Genomic DNA, 22,630 nt, shown 5'->3' on the forward strand with positions numbered 1-22,630 from the left:
GGCGCTGCTCTGAGCACTTGACATACATTGTTTCATTCAATCCAAACCCCAATCCACTAGGTCAGTTTTATTCTCCCCATTTTACAGAGACAGACAAGAAAGGTTAAGTCACATAGATGGAACAGGCTGATGCCAGAATGGACACCCTCAGCTTCCTCAGCCGCCCCCAGGTTGACTCCATCACCAAGGGCCAGGGTCCCAGTGCCCCCAGGCTCTAGGAGCTGCTATTTAGCTGGGGCTCCCAGGAGAAGGTGAAGCTTAATGATTTATGGGTGATTAGCTGCAAGAATGCAAGCACAGAAGACACAAACCTTTATGCCTTGGAAATTTGTCACAAGCCAACCAGTTGTTTTCCATCCCTGTGAAGCAGGAATAATTGGAGGTCTGACAGAAGAACTTCCCAGTTACCAGAAAGGGCAGCATTCATGTACTCTCTTAGTTTTGTGTGAGGTGTTGCCCCTGCCTTGGTCAACAGTTTGAGTCAGAGAGAGGGGCGCTGGGCACAATCCCCACCAGAGGTTCCCCTTCACAAGACCCTGTGGGGGCTGGGAGATGCCCTGGGGCAGCAGCCCTGGGGTAACCAAGGGAATAAACACGGAAAACCAGGGACGTCAGTCCTTATCTGGAGCTCATTAAATGGGGAACGTTAGTCAGCTGTGAAGGCCAAGATAGGGTGATAGGCATGTGGGTGGGATGGGGCATGGGGGCAGAGGCCGCCATGGAGGAGAAGAGGTATTGGCCTCAACGACTCCACCTCCCTGCCACGTGCCCAGACCCGGGATGGAAGGACCCTATAAATGCCCACAACCCAGCCTCCCCTGAGGCCTTGAGAAAGAGAGCGATAGAGAGCGAGAGAGAGTGCCCAGAGCCTCCTGGCCCTGAGACGGCTGGGCCAGCCACGCAGGGCTCTGCAGCATGTGGGAGCTCCGCTCCATAGCCTTCTCCAGGGCTGTGTTCGCAGAGTTCCTGGCCACACTCCTCTTCGTCTTCTTTGGCCTCGGCTCGGCCCTCAACTGGCCACAGGCCCTGCCCTCTGTGCTACAGATTGCCATGGCGTTTGGCTTGGGTATTGGCACCCTGGTACAGGCTCTGGGCCACATAAGCGGGGCCCACATCAACCCCGCCGTGACTGTGGCCTGCCTGGTGGGCTGCCACGTCTCCTTTCTCCGAGCCACCTTCTACGTGGCTGCCCAGCTGCTGGGGGCTGTGGCCGGAGCCGCTCTGCTCCATGAGATCACGCCAGCAGACATCCGCGGGGACCTGGCTGTCAATGCTGTGAGTAGCCACAACTTTGCCATCCACAAGGGGCAGGTCCTGGGGAATCCCTTGTAAGGGATGAGATGGGAGGGATGGGCTCTGGGTGAGGTGGGGAGAGAGATGGAGACAGAGGCAGAGAGAGAGAGAGAGAGAGAGAGAGAGAGAGAGAGAGAGAGAGAGAGGGGCTGGAGCCAGGAACACAGCCACCACAGGAGGGTCAGGATGAAAGGAGCAATGATACCAGAGCAAAGGCAGGATGCAGACAGACTGCTGGCTTCTTCCACCCTGACCGTCGTGCAGGAAGAGCCTCATCCAGGTTTCTGTTGGACTCAACGCCTACATTACAGTGAGGACAGGGCTATACCCCAGCAGGGGTTGGTGTCCCAAGCAGACATGCTTTCCAAGCTGCGGGGAGCCTTGGAGTGATCATCACAGGGTTCTCAAGAGAGAAGAGGGGCCCAGCATTTCTTCTGCTTTGAGGGTTTGCAGGCCCCATGGCAGGTGCTCCTTACAGGCCAGGCACGGATACACCACAGCTCTGCAAGCAGCAATGGGCATACTCACTTCTCCAAACCCTGAGGAGGTCCCCGGAGCCCATAAGTTGGCTGCTGATTACATGATACAGGCGCTAACTGGGCCCCGTGGGCCCTTTGGGAGCTGAGGGTGGTGCCACAGTCCCTTTCCCCATGTCCCACTCACTTCCCCTCTCAGGTCTGTGTGGGCCCTGTGAATCCAAGGGACATGAGTGTGGAGGAATGATCTGTGCCCCCAACAGATCAACTCTCACTCTGTACCCCCATCCTAAGCCAGGACAGCAAGTGCTTCTTTTGTGCCTCGGTCTCCAGTAGTTCCTGGCCTTTTCCATCCCTGGGCCACTGGACAAGAGTCCCGATGTCTTTGACGAGTACTGCACAATCTCTGTGGCCACCCCCTTCTCTGCACAAGTGGCCCTTCCTCATTTGTGGGACAGAGGTATCCCAATTAGGGAACTTCTCTGTTTTGTTTTGTTTTTGAGATGGAGTCTCACTCTGTTGCGCAGGTTGGAGTGCAATGGTACAATCTCAGCTTACTGCAACCTCCACCTCAAGCCATTCTCTTGCCTCAGCCTCCCGAGTAGCTGGGATTACATGCCTGTATTCCCACTTATTCCCTTACTACTGTATTCCCACAGTAGAATTTTTAGTATTCTACTAAAAATTTTTGTATTTTTAGTAGAGACCGGACTCACCATGTTGGTAAGGCTGGTTTCGAACTCCTAACCTCAAGTGATCCACCCGCCTCAGCCTCCCAAAGTGCTGGAATTACAGGCATGAGCCACCACACCCAGCCTCTGTTCTTTAAAGAGGAAAATATGACAAGGCTGGGGGCCAGGGGCCAAGGAAAGGCTAGGTGGGCAAGCAGAGGAGTGGGCTCATTTCCTCTGAGAACAAAATTAGTTCAGTTTGCAGCAAGAAGAGGTCCAGTTAGACTGAAAAAGGAACTTCCTGAGAGCATGACCAGGAAGTCCTTCTCTAATAGCAGGGCACTGGGAGCGAGAGGCCATGGGAAACATGCAGTCCTCCTCCTCCATCATTTCACAACTGACTGGGGCCCTCAGAAGAGAAAGGTCTGGGAGGGCTCCTCCATGCCACTTCTCAGCATTTACCACCTTGAGGACCTGGGGAGAACCCTGCCTGGATGGAATGGGGCAGTGGTGGGACCAACTTGCCCTGAGGCTAAGGAGAGCCAGATGACCCTCAAGACAATCCCACACGTCCTTTGAGGACACTGAGAGCCAGCCTGGCCACCAGGAAGTTAATCATTGACATGCACCTGCCCTGTGCCAGGCCAGCTATCATCTCATCATTGGTACAACGCTATAAGGGAAATTTTGTGGTTCCCCCTACTGTGAGTGGCAAATTCCGGCTCAACAGTCAATTGATCCAAGTCACAGAACCAATAAGTCATTTCCAGTCCTCCCACAGTCCTCCAGAATCCATTTTCTTATGCCATTTCACAGAAGGAGAAACTGAGGCCAAATTAAATAGTCCCGTGGCAAGTCAGAGGCCTCCAAAGTGTCTGCTTCCAAAGCTCTTTTCACTGTCCTCTAGAGACTCTGCATTGGACAACAACAGGAGGGATTGAGGTTAGACCCTAGAGAGACCCAAGGGTTCTGACCTGATGTCTTGGACCCAGGGGTGGGGGTTCAGGGCCTGGAGAAAGAGCGTGGGAGCTGAGAGCTGTCACTGTTCCACCCAGTGCAGTGCCCAGCCCCAGAAGGCAGGGTGTAGGGTACAGGGTGACAAAACTCAAGGAGAAATCCAGTGCTGGGTGCGGCCCAGTTATGAAATCACCTCTTTACTCAGTCCCAAGTTCTCTCCTTACCCAAGGCAGGGTCTGCTGAGACCATGGGCAGCCTACATGGGTGTGGAGGCATTGTCCAACACAGCTCCAGGGCCCTCACCCCCACCTCCATAGGATGTGCAGGGAGCAAACCAACAGGGCAAACCTGAGGCCTGAAAGGCAGTGGGGAATAGACAAGGGTTAGGGAAAGAGGTAGATGCTGGACTCATAGCGGAAAGGGGCACACTAGGACCGTCCCCCAGACCCAAGTCCCTCTACCCTGTCCCTGGGAGCCATTTGACCTCAGGAAGAAAGACCACAGGCCTCTCATTGCACCAGGGTCTGATGGTCTAGAGAGAGAGGCAGGTGTTCCTGCTAACTGGCCCAAAGCTTCCTGAGGCAGTTGAAACCTCTTCCCTTCTTGTTCTTCGGAAAACAGAAATTCCGGATCTCAGCATTCTTTTCCTCTCATACTGCAGGCTCCCAACCTCAGGCCCCAATCTAATGGGCTACAGAGTCAGTTTTGCTACCTCTGGTGGGGGGACCATGGGCATCCTGGGGGATCATGGGCTGCCTTTGGGCCAGGGCCCAGGAAGAAGGGATCAGTCATTCCAGCTAAGGTGTCTGGCAAGCCCAGGTGTTCTGGTTCCCAGCCCAGAGGCCCCCTGGTGCCTCCACTGCAGGTGGACAGGAAGATGGAGCCAGAGAGGAGAGTGTGCTCAGTATTCCCCTACCTGCCTCTTTGTCCCCAGCTCAGCAACAGCACGACGGCTGGCCAGGCGGTAACTGTGGAGCTCTTCCTGACACTGCAGCTGGTGCTCTGCATCTTTGCCTCCACCGATGAGCGCCGCGGAGAGAACCCGAGCACCCCTGCTCTCTCCATAGGCTTCTCTGTGGCCCTGGGCCACCTCCTTGGGGTAGGTCATGGCCATGGGTTCCAGCCTCCCTGGAGGAACAGACACACAGACCACTCCAGAGACAGACACAGAGACCCCAAGAGGGACACATACACAGAACTCTCAAGAGGAACAGACACCCCAGAGGTTTGACTCCCAGATACCCCAGAGGGACAGATATCACTCCAGCCCATCTGTAAATAAAACATGAAGTTAATTGTCCATCACGTGGGTTCCCTTTAGGCCGAGGTCAAGCACTGCAGCGCGGGACAAGGACTTCCTGCCCTGTCCTCACCTCCCTTCTCTGTGATGCCCTCCTCCCACTGCAGATCCATTACACCGGCTGCTCTATGAATCCTGCCCGCTCCCTGGCTCCAGCTGTCGTCACCGGCAAATTTGATGACCACTGGGTAATGGCTGAAACCCTCTGCCCTCCCCTTCCCTAGAAACCCATTTTAGAGGGAGAACAAGAGCTGGAATAGCATGGGATGGGGGCTCAGCAGCGGTACCCCAAACCCTCCACACTCCTCCTGGTCCTGGGGAGCCTTGGGTTCCACCCCTCAGATCTGATGCCAAAGACTCAGTTTCCACATCTGTGAATGAGGATGACAACAGCTTACCTCACTGGCTTCTTGGGGACAGTAAGTGAGGTTACCGGTGTAACCCAGATAATGCAGTGTCTGGCACTTAAAACTCTGTAAGTGGTAGTATTTAGCACTTATCTGGTGCTTAGTATGTGGTGAGCCTTGTTCTGAGTGCTTTGCAAACATTAACTCAGTTTTCACAACCACCCTAGGAGGTAGACATTCTTAGAGTGAAAGGCACAGAGAGGGTAAGTAACTTGTCGAAGTGCACACAGCACTTAAGTGGTGGAATCAGGATTCACACACAGGCAGTGGCTTCAGAATTCGCACCCTTAACCCCGCACTGACAATCCTTCCCCAGCAGCTGGCGTTGTCGTCGCTAATTACATAAATAAGCATTTTACTAGATTAATGGCGGGGAGGAGGGGTGCGGCCGCAGAGTGTGTCGCCGGGGCCTGTGGGCTCCGCGTGCGGGTGCAGGCGCGGGTGCCAAGCCGCCCTCTCCGCTCGCCCCCAGGTCTTCTGGATCGGACCCCTGGTGGGCGCCATCCTGGGCTCCCTCCTCTACAACTACGTGCTGTTTCCGCCAGCCAAGAGCCTGTCGGAGCGCCTGGCAGTGCTGAAGGGCCTGGAGCCGGACACCGACTGGGAGGACCGCGAGGTGCGACGGCGGCAGTCGGTGGAGCTGCACTCGCCGCAGAGCCTGCCACGGGGCACCAAGGCCTGAGGGCCGCCAGCGGCCTCTACGGCCCGACGGACGCTTGCCAGGCCCGAGGCAGAAGGGCCCACCCCGTCCCTCCTCTCCCCCAGGTCTGAAGTTGGCCCCCCAGCGCTGAGTAGCTGCTTCCTGGACGTGCGCGAGAGGCCAGTGCTGTGAGCAGGCGGGGAGGAGGCTGCCGGAGGAAGCCCTGAGCCTGGCGGGGTCCCCTGCCCTGAGGCTGTGAGCAGCCAGTGGTGGCTCCTTCAGCCTTTTGCAGGGAACTTGGAACTTAGGGGACTGAGCTGGGGAGGGAGGCAGGTGGGTGGTAAGAGGGAAACTCTGGAGAGCCTGCACCCAGGTACTGAGTGGGGAGTGTACAGACCCCTGCCTTGGGGGTTCTGGGAATGGTGCAACTGGTTTTACTAGTGTGCAGGTGTGTTCATCCTTGAGTTTTCCTTTGTCCTCACATACAGGGTTGTGCATGCCCCGAGTGTGAACAGGTTTGCCTACGTTGGTGCAAGTGTGCACGGCTGGGGACTTCTCACTTCCCCTTGCACCCCTTCCTCCCCAACCTGCAATAAATCCACTTCTCCTGCGGTGGATGAGTGTGGGTGCCAGTCATCCTCAGGAGAAGGGGAAGGGAAGGAGGCCACTTTGAGAGGGCTGAAGGGAGGGTCTTGATTTCCAGCCGCAATCTGGCTCCTCCTGGAAAATTTCCCCCACCTGCAGCGCTGGGCCCCAAGGCTTGCCAAGATTCATTGCTGGAGGTAGAGAGGTGTCAACCAGAGAACAGCTCCCCTAGAAATGGCCTCTGGAAAAAGGAAATCTTTGGTTGGCAAAGATTTCCTTTCTGTGGTGAGGGAGAACCTCTCCAAAGAGGAAGCAGGCATATGAGTGTGCACGCCTTCACATGTGTGTACGCTGTGTGTGCCCGGGACCCCCGTCTCCAGGGGTGCCCCAGACCCAGAGATTAGCCTCCCACTTCAGCAGAGAAAACAAAAGCCCTTTGTGGGACCCGGGCCTTTGTCTTGGGAGAGGGGGAGATTTGTACCTAAACACTTCTTGAAAGACACTCAGTTTCACAAGTGAGCCCTCTTGCCCAGCACACACCTATGGCTGGCTGGGCAAGGCGCTCAAGCATGCAACCATGGGCACCAGGCAACACCCCTCCATCACCCATCTCATTCTCCCCAGTCCTCAGGCAGCAGCTCCTCCGCCCCAGGAATCTCTGTTCCTTCTCTGTCTGCCTCTCCACAGCCCGTGATCCCCTGCTTCTGGCTCCTACCACTGGACAGTCATTGTGGATAGAGCAGCCTGCTGCTCTCAGGACCAGAGAAGGGAAATGACTTCTCCAGGCAGAGGCAGATCTGAGTCTAGAACCCAGGCTTCTAAATTTCTAGGCCAGTATGACTGCTCTCAAAAGAGATTAACTGGGATTAAGTGAGATGACGCATGTAAAGGTGCTGTGTAAACTGTAATTCTTAATACCATTATCACGCATTACTAGAATCATTTCATTATTTCTGCTTCCTGGGGGAAGGATGCAGAAGGAATCTGATGCTCAACATCCCTTACCTCCTTTCGTTGATGGCCAAAGCAAAGGAGAGTCCTGGGAGCTCGCAAGATCCAAGCAGAAGGAGATGGGTTTGGGGCTGGCTCCATCCTGGCCCAGCCTCTTAACCTCTTCTTACCCTGAATGTGTGCCCTATCTTTTCTCCCACCTCCTTCCTCCCACTACCCAGCCCCATCCATTCTCTCCTTCCCTCTCCAGTCTGCTGTATAAGTAACATGTGGGTCATACCTTGAACCCCCCCCACGCCCCCATGCTCTCTGTGGCCTCCATGCCTTCAAGACTTCTGTCTGTATCTATCTCACACTGCACCAAGCACCCACTGTGCACCAGGCACTAAGTCTCTAGCCTCTTTCTCCCTTCTGCTCCCATCCAAGAAAGACAGTGTATAAGGAACATCTCTGTAATTGTGTCCCCTCTCATCTATGCTCTTTCCTGTCTTCCTTGACCAAAGCTTTCTTTGAGGTCCAAAAAAGGCTGCCCTGGGCCATACATGCTATGGAGAGGACTCTCCCAAACCCTCAGTAGCTAGTGACAGCCACTTGGCCTCACTACCAGAAGAAGGATGGAGTCAGAAACCAAAGTGACCTCCAGAGCTGTCCTCCTGGAATCTGAGTGTCCTTGCTCTAGAGGTTCAAAGGCAGCAAGGCAGTGAGCTATGAGCCCAGCATGGATGTGTCTCAGGCACCTCATCCCCACCCTACCTCACCCCAACAAACTCCTCTAGAAGAAGCCAAGAATTTCTCTCTATGTCTGTTTCACTTCTTGGATTGCATCTCCCCAAAAACTAAATGTGAAATCCTTACCATTTCTAGCCTCTATTGCCCAGATTGGAGTCAGAAGTCAAAAAAGGATTCCAAGTGATGGAACTCCAGGGGTGGAGGGAAATTGGCAGTTCCTGGCATCTCTTGTGTACCAGCTGCTGTGCTGGATGCCTTGCATGCACGGGCTCATCTAATCTTCCTCAAACTTCAGATAGGTTAAGGAAGGACAAAGGCCCCCAGCCATGAAGGGTTTTGCTATTTCCAAAGCTTCCCCTTATCGTCCCCTGTGATTGTCTCCCAACCCTGTGACAAAGGTAGAGCAAATATTGTTCTTCCCATTTTACCGATTCAGAAACCAAGGCTAAGGGACTGGTCTAAAGTCTCACAGGTAGTACATAGTGAAGCCAAGACTTGAACTCAGAGCTTTTTATACAAAATCCCATGATTTTTCCACTGAGACAAATCCTAGGCTCCTGGGAGGCCCTGGCAGAAGCCAGAACACATGGCTGGGCCTTTCCAGTCCAACCCACTGTCTTGCAGTGGACGGACAGCCTTGGCGAGGGCAGCAGGGTAGAGAGGACAAAGAATGTGGGGCTGGTTTCTGCCCTTTAAGAGCACCCGGTCAGTCAGAGAACAGAGATCACACACACCAAACCAGACAGAGGCAGGGCGGCATGGAGACAGGTAGACAGACCTCCAGGTCCCCAAGCTGGGGACAAAGAAGGTTCTGAGCTGTCCCATATTCCCACTTCTTGCCAAATGACTTTGCACCTGCAAATGGTGCTTCAATGTTGTTTTGTATCTTTAAGCTGTGATGTTGTATATATACAATGCCTCCCAGCTAGACTGTAAGCCCTTTGGGGACAGGGCTGCTTCCAGTTCTTGGATGGCATTCTCCTATCTACCTTCCTTCAACTGCTCTGCATATAATAAGCACTCAATAAATGCTCATTTGCCAATAAGTACTGTTTCTTCCACAACTTGGCAGTGGTCAATAGAAATACAGTCCAAGGTACCAGAAGACAGGCGGAGCTCCCTACCATTTCTACCCCAGCCCTCAACTTCTCCCAGGGAACTCAGAAGTCCCCATATCAGGAGAGGAAGGGAAGAGCTCTCCCTAAGATATTCAAATTCCCCCTGTCACAAATGGGGAGACCCATCACTCAGCTCAGAAAGGTCCCGGGCATTCCTCTGGAGCTGCCAGGGCAGGGCCTGAGTGCTTGGGCAAAGAGAATTCCAAGACATAACAGGAGTTTATTGTGATGACTTGAGGACAGAGGGACTCTAGTGGTTAGAGAGATGGAAGAGCCTAAGACACAGGCCTAGGAAACAGAATCAGCTGCCCCGTGTGAGTAACCTTGACAGATGAAGTCTCCTTTTTTGGCCTCACCAGGCCCACTCCTGGTGACCAAGTGTGTGGCGACCTGTGATTCCCATCTCAGGTCACTGTGTGACCCTAGGCAAGTGACCTCTGAGTCTGGGTTTCTTCATGGGTAGCTTGGAATCAGATCACACAGTGGAGGCCAATTATAATCTCTAACTTTGTAGATTATATTCTGAATCTCTAAAACGGCAAGAACAAGGTCTTGGCCTTTACAGTCCCTCATTAGTTCAAATCTTCAGGTCGGAGCTTCCCCTGGCAGCCCAGCCTCTTGTGAGCACTTGTGAGTCCTTTCATTCTGAAATGCTGGAGTTTGAGACCTGTGGACTATGAAGACAGTGCCTGGGGAGAAAGGATGAGAAAGCAAGTGGAAGGGTGCGAACTGGAGGCAAGTTCAGCAGCAAAGGAGCCTGGCCCCCAATGGCCTCTGGGGTCATCAGGGTCATTGTCCAGCCCAAGTCCCAGGCCCAGAAGAAAATCCTGCATACAACTGGCATGATTGGCTGGGGACAGAGCGCTGAGACCCACGGAAGAAAGGACAGACTGACCTCCGGCCTTAAGAGGAGAGATTTGGGGGAGGAGCTGCTCCAGCAGGAAATGCCACAGCTGGGCAGGAACAATAGAGGGGTTTCTTTAGCCCTTGTTTTCTTTGGCATCTTAGCTGCCACAGAGCCCAGAGCCCGCTCCTCCAAGTCCTTAGCATTCCTGCAGGCTCCTCCCCTCAGCCCTGCCTGACAAACTGACAGGGGAGGCACCTGTTCTCTACTTCCTCTGCACCCTCCCGCTGGACTCTTCCCCCAAGCTTAGCACCACACTAAACCCTCAAGGGGCTTTTAAAATTAACAGTCACAACGTAAGGAGACTTTACTGAGCCTTATTCTGTGCCAGGCACTGTGCTAAGGGCTTCTCTAACACACATGGGGATGGGAGTCTTTAATGCAGCTCCTCTCCCGGGATCCTGGGGGTGGGTCCTCCCCCTCTAAGCCCTAGAGAGCCTTCCAGCCTCATTCTCCACATGTCCGACCTGGAGTGAGTGGGAAGAGGGAGGGGGTGGTATGCGAGGAGGCAGCAGGTCACAAAGGGGTTACAAGCTCAGAGGGAAGGGGGATGGGAACTGGAAGAAAGTGTCACCCAGACCAGGAGTAGAAGAACTTGACTTTGGGGAGACTGAAAAAGACCACATGTAAGAGAGAGAGACATGGAAAATGAGGTAGAAACAGACAGAAACAAAGAAAAGCACAAAAATTAAGAGCCAGAGGAAAGGTGAAAATAGCCAGGAGACAGAAACTGCAGGATGAGAGAAATGAATAGAGACAGAGAGATTAAGACAGCAAAAGGCAAGAAGGAAAAACAGAAAATGAGAAGGTGTGAGAGAGAGATGGAGAGGTGGAGAACAGAGAGACTGAAATGAGAAAGAGACCTCTCGGAGAGAGACCGAGAGGAAGAGGCTGGCAGAGGGAGAGGGTCAGAGACCAAAGACAGTGACAAAAAGAGAAATAGGGTTTTGCAAAGACTGACTGACAGAAACAGATTTCGAGGGGGAGAGAGACCAAGACCCAGTGAGGGTTTGAAGGAGACTTAGGGGAGGTGGAGGAAGAGAAGGAGAGTCTCAGATCCAGGGTGAGGGGCTTCTAGCAGGAAGAGGGGAGACGCCAAGACCGCGCTTGGGAGGTCAGTGGTGCGTCTCTACCCTCCCTGCTCCCCCACTCCAACTCCCAGAGTCTCAAGGCCTCGCGTCACACCCCCCTCCCGTCCCCTCGACAAGGGGAACCCCGGCCTGGGAGAGGGCGCCTTCGGGGTCCGTTGCCTAGTCCAGGTACTGCCCAGCTACCGGGCGTCGAGGATTGCGAAGCGTCGGGGCAGACTGGCACGGTGCCCACTTTTCCCAAAATGCCAGCCTTCCAAGCCCAGAAGCTCGCCCGGCCCGGGCCGGGAGCTGCCCACGTCGGACGGCCGGACCGCCCTGCAGGACCCAGCCCGGCCGCCCGCCCCCGCCGCCGGCGGTGAGGGAGGTGAGCGGCGCCGACCTGCGGGACGAGCATCACTCCGACCCAGCCGGGGGTGAGGCGGGTCAGGATGCTCCGGTCGCAGGAGGAAAAGGAGGAGCTGGACCAAAAGCCCGAAGAGAAGAAAAGGGGAAGGCCGCGCGCGGAGCGCGGTAAAGGCCGGCGGAGCTAGACGCCCCGAGGTCGGAGTGAAGCGCCGGGACCGAGCCCCGTCTCCCAGGGAGTCCGGGGCGCACGGCACCGAGGAGAGCGCGGGAGCCAACCTGGGCGCATCATGCGCAGGGCCCGGGACGCTGGGCCGGTCTACACCGCCGCCTGGGTCACGTGGCCCGGACGGGCAGGCGGCTGCCCCGGCCGGGGGGCGGGGGTCGCGCCGGGGCTGCGCTGGGCGACGGGGAGCGGCGGGTCCGCAGCGGCCTTGAGCCTCCCAACCCGCGCGCCGCGCTGGCCCCCGAGCGTAGGAGCCGCCCCCTGCCCCCCCGCGCCGGCCCCGCGCCCGGCCGCCCGCCCCCTATATAGCGCGCCCCAGCAGGGCCCGCGCCAGGCCGCCAGCCTCGGAGTGGGCGCGGGACAGTGCGCGGCGCCCCGCAGCCAGGCCCCCGCCCCCGCCGCCTCCACCTCCTCCGCCGCCTGCGACCCAACGGGCGCCCCCCGCCGCGGCAGCTGCCGCCGGGCCCCCGCGGCCACCATGAAGAAGGAGGTGTGCTCCGTGGCCTTCCTCAAGGCCGTGTTCGCCGAGTTCTTGGCCACCCTCATCTTCGTCTTCTTCGGCCTGGGCTCGGCCCTCAAGTGGCCGTCGGCGCTGCCTACCATCCTGCAGATCGCGCTGGCGTTTGGCCTGGCCATAGGCACGCTGGCCCAGGCCCTGGGACCCGTGAGCGGCGGCCACATCAACCCCGCCATCACCCTGGCCCTCTTGGTGGGCAACCAGATCTCGCTGCTCCGGGCTTTCTTCTACGTGGCGGCCCAGCTGGTGGGCGCCATTGCCGGGGCCGGCATCCTCTACGGTGTGGCACCGCTCAATGCCCGGGGCAATCTGGCCGTCAACGCGGTGAGTGCCCCGGGGGGGGGGGGTGGGAGCCTCGACCCTGGGGTGGGCTCAGGACCAGGCCTCTTACCCCACCTGGAAAAAAGGGGTGCCGCAGAGTGGGCCAGCCCACACCCTTCACCAGGAAGGCAAGAACCTCCCAAGGCCAGGAAGGCAACTCTCCAGGCTGATGTGTGCCCCCTGCCCGCCCACCTCCTCTGCCCTCCACTCATGCTGGCCCACCCTGATCTCTTCAATGCCTGCTGCCCCTCCTCTCCTGCCGGAAACTTCTGCCTCCTCCTGTCTCACCTTTGAGCTCCACCTTCCTCCTGCGCCCCTCACCTCTCCCATCTCCTCAGTGGAGCGGCTGAGTAGAACCACCAGAGAAAAGCAGGCTGTCATCCCGGCTTTGGGTGACCCTGGCCTGTCTGTGCTTCATTGTTCTCAGCCCCTCCATGGGGATGGTCGTGTCTGCCACAGCAGTTGTCAAGGGGCTCACATTTAGAAACCGTAGATAGGAACCCCCTAATGTGGGGCCAGTGCAGAGCAGTTTCTGTTGAGTATTGGTTCCCGCTTTCCCCAACCTGTGCTCCTCCCCTCAACCCTGCACCCCTGCCTCCCTCCCACCTCCCGCAGCCCCAGAGTCAGCCCCCAACCCCATGCAAACTGAGTTCATTAATCAAACACAGAGGAGGATTTGCTCGGCCATTGTCAAACTGTGAGTCAGCCGCACTGGAGAGACGGGTTTAAGGCTGGCACTGGCATGGGGCCAGGCACGGGCAGGAGGCCGGGATGGGGTGTGAGGCAGGCAAACCGGGCAGCTGCCCACAGGATGGAGGGTAAATGCCAGCTTATGGGGGCTGGGGGTTGGGCAGAGCCATTGATAGGACTGTGTCCAGGAAAAGCTACCCTGACACTCTGCCCTTTGGCCACAGGCCTGAGCTTCAAGCCTGTGCAAACTGTGAAATGTATAGTGTCTTTAACAAATGGCTTCGCTGGGGTGATGTCCACAGGGCTTGGCTTCCAGGTGCCAAGGTGCTCTAAGTGTCCCTGGAGGCCAAAAGCCCTTCTCCCCAAGCCCCTGGCTATACAGCCAGAAGGTGGCTGGGGTCCTAACCCGCTATCCCCTTGCAGCTCAACAACAACACAACGCAAGGCCAGGCCATGGTGGTGGAGCTGATTCTGACCTTCCAGCTGGCACTCTGCATCTTCGCCTCCACTGACTCCCGCCGCACCAGCCCTGTGGGCTCCCCAGCCCTGTCCATTGGCCTGTCTGTCACCCTGGGCCACCTTGTCGGAGTGAGCAGTACTAACATTGGGCTGGGGTGAGGGTGGGGCAGGCACTCAAGGCAAATAATGGAGCCCCGGAGCGGAGCCCACTTCAGATTGATGAGTCCAGCAGAGTTTAAGGCCTGGATTCAGGGCTCCTGGACTCTGGCCCTACTGGGTCCCAGAATTGATCCCCCAAAACCTCTGGGCTGAGGAAAGATGGGAGTAAGTAGGAGGTGGGATGGGACAGGAATCAAACCCAACCTCAGAGCAGAGAAGAGAGGAGGGTGTAGTTAAGGGTCCATGGTTAACCGAGCAGCTGGGATCCTTGGAGGGAGAGGTTGCCAGCCTGAGTTTGAGACCTGGCTGAGCCCCTGGACTGCAGTGTAACCTTGGGAGAGTCCAGGTTCTGTGGGAGTGGACCAGGATGTTGCCTTTCTCTCCACCGCCCTGTCTCTATCCAGATCTACTTCACTGGCTGCTCCATGAACCCAGCCCGCTCTTTTGGCCCTGCCGTGGTCATGAATCGTTTCAGCCCCGCTCACTGGGTGAGTCCGTCCCTTCCCCTGGCTCCCTGGAGATGAGGGCCTGGAGACCCAGCAGTGGCAGCTCAGAGCTCACCAGACCTGGCTTCTGTGGGCCTAGAGCTTGGGGGTGGGCCAGGGAGTGGTGGCTGAGAGAGAAAGGGACACAGTAGGGGATGGGATTCAGCCAGAGGGGCAGAGGTGGCTTTGTATGGCCTGAACCGCTGGGGACAGGGAGTATGAGTATCTGTCCGCTTATGGAAGAGGCTCTGTACTGAACCTGGAGGTGCAGAGGGGCTCTGTGTCAATTCCCTTGAGGATTTGGTGTCTGTCCCTCTGGGTGTCTGTGTGCTGGTCCTCTCTGATGTTTTATTTATCTGTCCCTGTTGAGGGGGTTGGGAGAGTCTTCCTGTGGGTCTGTCCCTGTGGACAATCTGTCTGCCCCCTCCTTTGAAAGCTCATGGTCACTCTCTCCAGGGTCTGTTTCTATCCCTATGTGGAGGGGAGAGGTGCTCTGTTCATCTGTCTCTCTGGGGACCCATGTGTCCCCTCTGAAGGTTTATTTGTTTCTCTTTCCGGTGTGGTTGGAGGGGGCCTGTCCCTCTGGGAATCTGTTTGCCTTCTTTGAGGGTCTGGGTGTCTGTGGTCCATGTCTTTGTCCCTGGGAGTGGTGTGTCAGTATATCCATCCCCGAGGTGGGAGGAAGTCTTTCTCCCTGAAGGTCTGGAAGTCTGCATGTCTGTCTCCTCTCAGGGTCCATGGGTCTGTCCTCTGTGGGGTGGGGGGCATGTGGTCTTCAAGGTCTGGGGCTCAGTGCCCTGACTCCTGCCCTGTCTCCACCAGGTTTTCTGGGTAGGGCCCATCGTGGGGGCGGTCCTGGCTGCCATCCTCTACTTCTACCTGCTCTTCCCCAACTCCCTGAGCCTGAGTGAGCGTGTGGCCATCATCAAAGGCACGTATGAGCCTGACGAGGACTGGGAGGAGCAGCGGGAAGAGCGGAAGAAGACCATGGAGCTGACCACCCACTGACCGGTGTCAGGCAGGGGCCAGCCCCTCAGCCCCTGAGCCAAGGGGGAAAAAAAGAAAAAGTACATAACACAAGCTTCCTTTTTGCACAACCGGTCCTCTTGGCTGAGGAGGAGGCGCTGGTCCCCCTGGCTGCACAGTTAGAGAGGGGAGAAGGAACCCATGATGGGACTCCTGGGGTAGGGGCCAGGGGCTGGGGTCTTCTGGGGACAGGTCTCTCTGGGACAGACCTCAGAGATTGTGAACGCAGTGCCAAGCTCACAGGCTGCAAGGGCCAGGCCAGAAAAGGGTGGGCCTGCAGCCTGCATCCCCCACCTTCCCCAGCCCTTCCTCAAGAGCTGAAGGGATCCCAGCTCCTAGGTGGGCAGAGGCAGACCCTCCCCTGAGCTCCTTAGGAAGACGACAGACTGGTTCATTGAATGCCGCCTTATTTATTTCTGGTGAGGATGCATGCGTGGGGCTGCTGGTGTTTAGAGTGGGGGCTACCCAATAAATCACTGATACTCACATTCCGCCTCTGTCTCTCCTCAGAGTGCCTTGAGACACCCTGGCCCATTGCCTCTCCTCTTTGTCATCCCACATCCTCCACCACGATCTCCACAGGGTACCAGGGGACCCCAGGACAAGTGCTCTGTGGGAAAAAAGGGAGACTGAGACCATGGGAGGCCCAGAGAATCAGAGAGATGGGAACAGAGCAGGGAGAGACTGAGAGAGAGAAGACCAAATATCAAAATAGAGCTAGAGGCCAGGAAGGAGGGGTCCTCACTGCAGTCACCCTCCACCCCTCCCCCCTCAGCCATGTCAATCAAGTCCCTACCATTTGAGGAGGGCTTGGCTGGCACTTGAGGGGAATGCCAGGGTGTGACAGGCAGGGTGGAGGAGGAGTGAGCCAACTGCAGCCCCTCAAGATGGCAAGGGGGTGACCAGCCAGGTTCCATCACAGCCCTGGGCCCCTTTCTCTGCACCTTGATGTTTCAAAAAGGTGTCCTGCTGGGAGCCTGTGCCCAGAGGGAGCAGCCCCCCCGACCTCCTCCCCAAGAAGCCACATGTGGCCCAGCCCCCTTTTCCAGGGCTTCTCTCTCATGCCTCGGCCCACCAGTGTCCCCACCGTCCTCTCCTCTGGGCCTGAGCTCTGTCCTAGCCTGCTCTTGTCCCACTGTCACTGACACTCCTTAGGTAACCTTCTTAAACTCTCAGAGCCTCCATCTCTTCCTCTGTAAAATGGGGATAAAATATCACTTTCCTCACAAGATAGTTGTGGGGACCGGATGAGGGCATGAGATGCCTGGGACCAGTCAGCTTTCTGTGAGGAAAAGGCGGGAGGTCATGCAGTGAACAGCTCCACACAGCCCAGCTTCGCAGTGAGCCCAGTCTGGAGTCAGTAACTACCCTCATTCCAATCTGGCCGCAGAACTTGGGGCAACATAAGCTCTCTGAGCTTTAAGGACCTTATCTGCAAAACAGAGGTACTTTTCCCGACCTCACGTGCTGTCGTGAAGAGAAAATGAGACCATGCCTGGAGGTAAAACGCTTGTACAAATGGTCAGGCGCCTTGGAGTGAGTGCTCAGTATAGTCGTGTGAATAGAAACCCACACGTGCCTGCCTAGTCTGGGGCCCCAGCCACATGCTTCTGCCCTCCTGGGGGTGTCTGGACCTGAGCGCCTGTCCAGCGGGGCCAGGAGACGGACTGAGAAGGGGTAGGGGAAGCTGTAGGTCTTGGCCAGCGACAGGCAGTCCCAGGGGCTGGGGTGAGGAGCGGCAGACCCCCCAGCCTTCTCCACACTTAGAGTCTAAGCATCTACAAGTGAGAGGTCAGCTACTCATGTCAGCCACTCATGTCCGCCCCATAGGCTTACAGTAAACACCACGTGGCATTGCGTGTGAGAACCCGGGGAGCCCAGGGAAGGAGCAGCCCCCCACCCACCGTGTCCCTTCCCACTTTTTCCAACCTGCCCCAGGCTGGGGGAGCCGGGCTGGAAGTGCCAGCTCTGGCCAGCAGGGGGCAACGTCGTCCACCGAATCCACAGCGTGGTGCCTCGTCGTCCACAAGTCCTGCGTCTGGGCTCTAGCCAGATGGGGGTGGAGTGGAGGACACAGGGAGTCCCTCATGCTTGAGTCCCCTGGGGCCACCTTGAGGCAGCCTATCCCAATGCACCCCCGCCCCACTATCCGGGTGGGGCGCAGAAGAGAGGGGAGCCCTTCCCCACTCAATCTCCAGGAGACTCAGGTACGGACACAGCCATGACCAGGAGGATGGGCTCTTCCTCCAGCCCAATGGGGACCACGGCAGGGTGGACAGTGGACCCTTGGGAGACAAACCCGCGGGGGCGGGCAAGGCACTAAGTCAGAGGGGGCTACCGGCCCTGAGCTTCCTGCAGGTTGCCTCGCCTGGCCCTTGAGCAAGCTTCCAGCTAGGGCTTGGGGCTGACAAGCGCCGTGGTTGGGGCGGTGTGGCCAGCAGGGGTCGCTGTGTCTGCGTGTCGGATCTTGCAGGAGCGGCAGGTCTGCGGGCTCACAAAGTCCCGTGCACACGCGCGCACACACACACTGACCCCACACAGTCCGGGGCTCGCGGCCACACACTGACCTCAGTCGTGCCCGAGGGCTGCATCTTCCGGGTGTGTGCGTCTCCTTCCCTCCGCACGTTCACTCGAATGTGCGGAGCCACATCAGCCCTCTGGCATTCGCTCACAGGGCCACCGCGGGCCCAGACCTATGAGCCTGGCTCCGCGGTTCTCAGAGGCACACCTGTGTGCTGTCCAACACAAGCACACACAGGCCCCGTCACCTCTGCTGCACCTAAAGAGGGAACCCAGGGAGAGTCAGGATTCTCCTGTGGGAGGCTCCCTTCCCCTTTCTCCCACTCTTCCTCTCCCCAGGGCCTGCCAGTTCTCATCAGCTGGGAGGTGGAAAAGGTGATATGGGGAGAGATGGAAGAGGACCGGGAGGAGAGGTGGAGAGCGGACAGAGGGGCTGGCTGTTGAGATGGGTGGACAGGAGGAAGGACATCTGGGAGGACCAGGTCTCTCCGCTCCTCTTGGCCTCAGTTTCCTCCTCCGTCATGTGTGGATGAGGACATCAGACCTCCCGACCTTTGCAGGTTTTGTGGGGATCAGTGAGATGAGGCACGGGAAGCCATCTTGAATTCCCTCCTCATCAGTTTGTGTTCTCCCTCCTTTTCTCTCCAGGTACCTTCCTCCTTCCCCTCCCCTTCGCCCCGCTTACTTTCCCCAATCTCTGATAGGACTTCAGTCAGAGCTGCATTGACAGGCAGCCCTAGGCAGCCAGATAAGGAACCTCGGCAAAAGGTTTTTGAGCATGAATGAGCTTAAAGCTTGGCACTAGAGCCCAGTGCTGGCTGGGTCTGGGCACGTGCTGGCTAGGACAGGAAGCCAGGCCTGGAGCAAGCCCTGGTCAATGCCCAGCTGGCCTCAGGAGGTGAAGGACCTTGTCCCAGGCCGGGCAGAGGTCAGGAGACTCAGCCCCGGGCTAGCTGGGGACAAGGGCTGCCGCTGCACTTAGCACTTTCAGGCTCCAGGGCCCAGGGCGGGTGCTGAGGTGCCTGTCTTGGAGCAGCCATGCAGCCCCGTCCCCACAGCTGTCTAATGGCAGGGGGCAGGGAAGTTGCAATCCTAATCATTCACATTTTCTGACTTGGAGGCCCTCTCCTAGTTATCAGCACATTTACTCCTAACTACACACAGGGAGGAGGGAATTATTAGCATCATCCCCATTGTAAAAATGAGGATCTTGAGGTTAAGCAACTGCTTAGGGTGCAATACACATGTCAGTGTTCACAGTCCTTTCACTGGCCTCATCGGCAGCTCTCAACAGGTAAGCATTGCTGCCACTTGGCGCCCATTTAACAAGGGCAGAAACTGAGGCTAGGTCAGATGAAAGGACTGGTAAGTGCCTGTCCACTGCCTGAAGTGAGAGAAGCAGACAAGTGCCCTGGAGCTACCCTGGGACAACCCCCAGCCAGGGAACCCCCTGTGCCAGGGAGGAACAGTGCCCACGCTGCCCCCACAGCCATGCCCTGTCATCCCTTGAGCATTTATTGAATGACTCCTCTATGCCAGCCAGGGATGGATGTCTGTGCTGGAACAGTGGAGGCATTGAGGAGGCAGAGGCCACAACCAGCCCCTGGCTTTGCTCAAGCCCTGCTTCTCTAAGAAGCTTGCCCTGATTCTGCCGGAGAGGGAAATGAGGGCAGGCTTCGCAGAAGAACAGCACTTGAGCAAAGTCTTGAGAGACAAAAAGGAGAGGCATCCAAACTCCACAGCAAAGGGCTCATTCTGGAGAAATATGTCTGGCCTGTTTGGAGTAAAGGGTGCAGGGTGGGCAGTGGGAAGGGAGCCTTCCTTGCATGTTAAACATGGGTATTCAGACCTGATTCTGAGGCAATGGGGAGCCATTGAAAGCTTTTGAGCAGAGGAGTAACTTGATGAGCTTTGCATTTTGGAAGGATCTCTCTGACAGTGAGTGGAGAGGAGAGTGGTGTGGAAGGGCACAACATAGTCTGAGAGCCCAGGAAGGAGGTTAATGCAGTCATCCTGGAGAGGTGATAAGGGCTGCACTGTGCCAGTGGCAAGTGGTGATGGAAAGAGGTGTCAAATATGAGAAAGAGCTACCAGGAACCTGGTACCAGGAACCTATTTGCTGTGGGCTAGGGGAAGGGGAAGCACCAGATGGTTCCTGTGTTCTGGCCTGGGCAACTGAGTGAGAGTGGGGTGAGGAGGAGCAAGCCGGAGGGTCCAGTGAGAGCTGAGTGGGTCTGGAGTTCAGGAGAAAGATCTGGGCCAGAGACAATGTTGAGAGTCGACAGTATCTGCAGGGTGTGGAAGTCACGGGTGGGAACAGGGCTGCCCAGGCACACTCATCAGGAGTGAGGGGCCATGGGCCAGGAGTAGACAAGGCCTGGGCTTAAGGATCAGCAGAAGAGGAGCCAGCCATGGAGGCCACGTGGCAGAGATGCCCTCACAGAGATGGGAGGACAGCCAGGAGATGTGCCTCAAAGGCAGGGAAAAAGAGGCATCAGGAAGGAGATGGCCGGCAGCCCATGTGCCACAGTGGGCTGGAGAGGAAATCATGCTGGCCTTTGCCAGAGCGGTTTCAGTAGCCGGGGGCCAGGGGCTGTTGTGCAGTGGATAGGTGGCTGGAACCTTGACTCCAAATCATGACCTTTCACTGCTCCGCGACCATGCAGGTACATTTATAGGGAAGAAGTCAAGAGAAGGGGAAGCCTGAAAGCCACAGGTCAGACTGGGAAAGGCCAAGAGAGGGTCCCAGTCACTCAAAGGGAGCCAGAAGTCCAAGGAGGGTCCCCTGACCCCGACTTGTACACCGGAGAAGGGCTGCCTCTACTTCAAGGGCACAGGGCAGCTGGTGAGGGCACAGGGCGGCTGCAGGTGAGTTTGGCTGGGAGGGAGGATGGGAAGAAGTCGCCTGGTAGCTTGGCTTTCTAGGTGGGGTGGGAGGCAACGGTGGGTGCTCTGCTGAGAGAAAGCCAGAGTGAGCCAAATACTTGAAGAGAGTGGGGGAGGTTTAAAGAATGCGGGGAGAGCTGTGGAAGGATTGCTGAGCAGAGCTGCGATCCCTACTGGGGCCAGAGACCATGAACTTGTCATGGCAGCAGTCTGCACGACTAGGCGAGTTTCTCCAGCAGTGCTCAGCAGCGCAGATGGGGGGCAGGAAGGCGTGGAAGAGGATGAGAACAGAGACACGCAGCAGGGACGGGGTGGAGAGGACAGGGAGCCAGGACCATGGAGCGCTGGCAAGAGGCTACTCAGGGTGAGATGCCCAGGAGTTCCCTGGAAAGGACAGGGTGAAGTCGAGACAGCAGGGAGAACAGAAGGGAATGGATGAGGGATGTTACTGGGACTCAGACAGGGACTGGGGAGGAACAGAGCCAGTGGTCCAGAGTTAAGACGTTTCTCTTGAAGATATCAGAGGGCTCAGTCCCAGGTCGGGGAAGGTATTAGGCTGAAATGCAGCAGACATAGTAATCTGCCCCGGGAAGTCAAGAAGTTTTCATTCATTCATTCATTCAACAAATATTTATTGGGCACTTACTGTGCCAATCTCTGTGCAAGACACTACATGCAGGGCTGAACAAAACTTGGTTCCTGGCCCCCAAAGGCCTCCCCGCCTTGCCTCACTGGGGAGACACATTCACACCACAACAGCACCCTGTGGTGACTGCAGTGTAGGAGAATGCCTAGGTGTGGTGGGAGCACGAAGAAGGGTCCCCACCCAGGAAAGGAGCAAGCGACGTCAAAGCTGAGCCTTTGGAATGGGAGTTACCCAAGCAAAGGGAGTGCAAGGGATCTCCAAGAAGAGGATAGAGCTTTTTCCAAGGAGAGGCCAGCAAGAGTATGCATCTGGTGAAACCAGAGGGTAACGGAGTGGGGAGAGGTGAGGAAGAGCTGCAGGGTCCCTGAAGGCAGGCACAGAGCTTTCAGAGGAATGGGAGGCTTGGAAGGGATTTTAGCAGGGGAGCAGCATGATCAGATTTGCATTTTAGCACTCAGGCTGCAGTATGGAAAATTGATTGGAACGGAGCAAGGGAGCAGACAGAGAGACTGGTTAAAGGCTGCAGGGCAGCAGGGGTGGCAAAAAGAGGGCGCAGTCAGGAGATATTTAGGATTCAAAATCAGCAGGACTTGATGTTTTTCCTGGATGGGGGAAGGAGGGAGAAAAGGGTCAAGGATGCTTCCCAGATGCCACCAGCTGAGCTGCAGAAAACAAGAGGAGAACATGGGGGTTGGGGGGGTACCAGGAGACAGGAGGATCACATCTGGAGACAGATTGCGTTTGAGGAGCCTGAGAACAACCAGGGGACATCTGTGGGCAGGTAGATATGCCAGGGATGAGGTCAGGACACCCAGCTGTGGTTAAGAGGGGAAGACTGTTATTTCAATAGCTTGGCAGACTCTTCTTAGGGAGGAACACTTTTGTTTGAGAAAATACCTTGCTATCTGCTAGGGTTAAAAGGGGAAAGCCTAGGGCATGGGTGACCGTAGGGCCAGTGCAGCCACAAAAAATGGTTAAGCTGCCTTGCGTGAGAAAGGAGTGAAATCTGTTTGGCCCCTGAGAGGAGGAGAGCAGAGAGGGAGGAGCCGAGAAGGGAGGGGAGCGCGGGGGAGGGCAGGGAGGCAGGAGGAAGTGAGTGAAGGGCCAGTGGAAATTTCCCCTGGTGGACAGCAGAGGTGCCCATGGCCTTGTGTGATCTGACGCGGTTTGAGTCGTGTGGAATAAACCCCTTCTCCACCTGCCCCTCTGCAACCCCACAGGCCGCAGTGTC

General features: G+C 56.8%; 2 protein-coding genes and 1 long non-coding RNA gene across 3 annotated transcripts; 2 read left to right on the forward strand and 1 right to left on the reverse strand.

Moving 5' to 3' along the window:
• Window positions 1-803: 803 nt before the first annotated feature.
• On the forward strand, window positions 804-9,055 carry AQP2 (aquaporin 2). Its single transcript, XM_054445553.2, has 4 exons — window positions 804-1,275; window positions 4,332-4,496; window positions 4,805-4,885; window positions 5,577-9,055. Exons 1-4 carry the CDS (start codon window positions 916-918, stop codon window positions 5,784-5,786), a joined length of 816 nt encoding a protein of 271 aa, XP_054301528.1. The 5' UTR covers window positions 804-915; the 3' UTR covers window positions 5,787-9,055.
• A 568-nt stretch (window positions 9,056-9,623) lies between these two features.
• On the reverse strand, window positions 9,624-13,074 carry LOC129010910 (uncharacterized). Its single transcript, XR_008493089.1, has 2 exons — window positions 12,817-13,074; window positions 9,624-9,816 (listed from the first exon to the last, which is right to left on the reverse strand). It is a non-coding gene; the product is annotated as an uncharacterized LOC129010910 (long non-coding RNA).
• Window positions 11,799-15,835, forward strand: AQP5 (aquaporin 5). The gene is made up of 4 exons (XM_054445554.2): window positions 11,799-12,531; window positions 13,642-13,806; window positions 14,241-14,324; window positions 15,144-15,835. Exons 1-4 carry the CDS (start codon window positions 12,169-12,171, stop codon window positions 15,327-15,329), a joined length of 798 nt encoding a protein of 265 aa, XP_054301529.1. The 5' UTR covers window positions 11,799-12,168; the 3' UTR covers window positions 15,330-15,835.
• Window positions 15,836-22,630: the final 6,795 nt, after the last annotated feature.

Source organism: Pongo pygmaeus, chromosome 10, assembly GCF_028885625.2.
Source record: "Pongo pygmaeus isolate AG05252 chromosome 10, NHGRI_mPonPyg2-v2.0_pri, whole genome shotgun sequence".
In the NCBI taxonomy this organism is placed as follows: domain Eukaryota; kingdom Metazoa; phylum Chordata; class Mammalia; order Primates; family Hominidae; genus Pongo; species Pongo pygmaeus.

Excerpts from the sequence above, each read along its gene's own strand:
- AQP2 (XM_054445553.2), top strand. The coding sequence starts at position 916 with ATGTGGGAGCTCCGCTCCATAGCCTTCTCCAGGGCTGTGTTCGCAGAG. Across the intron at positions 1,276-4,331 it reads GGGACCTGGCTGTCAATGCT|CTCAGCAACAGCACGACGGC; the intron begins GTGAGTAGCCAC and ends CTTTGTCCCCAG. Across the intron at positions 4,886-5,576 it reads GCAAATTTGATGACCACTGG|GTCTTCTGGATCGGACCCCT; the intron begins GTAATGGCTGAA and ends GCTCGCCCCCAG.
- AQP5 (XM_054445554.2), top strand. The coding sequence starts at position 12,169 with ATGAAGAAGGAGGTGTGCTCCGTGGCCTTCCTCAAGGCCGTGTTCGCC. Across the intron at positions 12,532-13,641 it reads GCAATCTGGCCGTCAACGCG|CTCAACAACAACACAACGCA; the intron begins GTGAGTGCCCCG and ends ATCCCCTTGCAG. Across the intron at positions 14,325-15,143 it reads GTTTCAGCCCCGCTCACTGG|GTTTTCTGGGTAGGGCCCAT; the intron begins GTGAGTCCGTCC and ends TGTCTCCACCAG.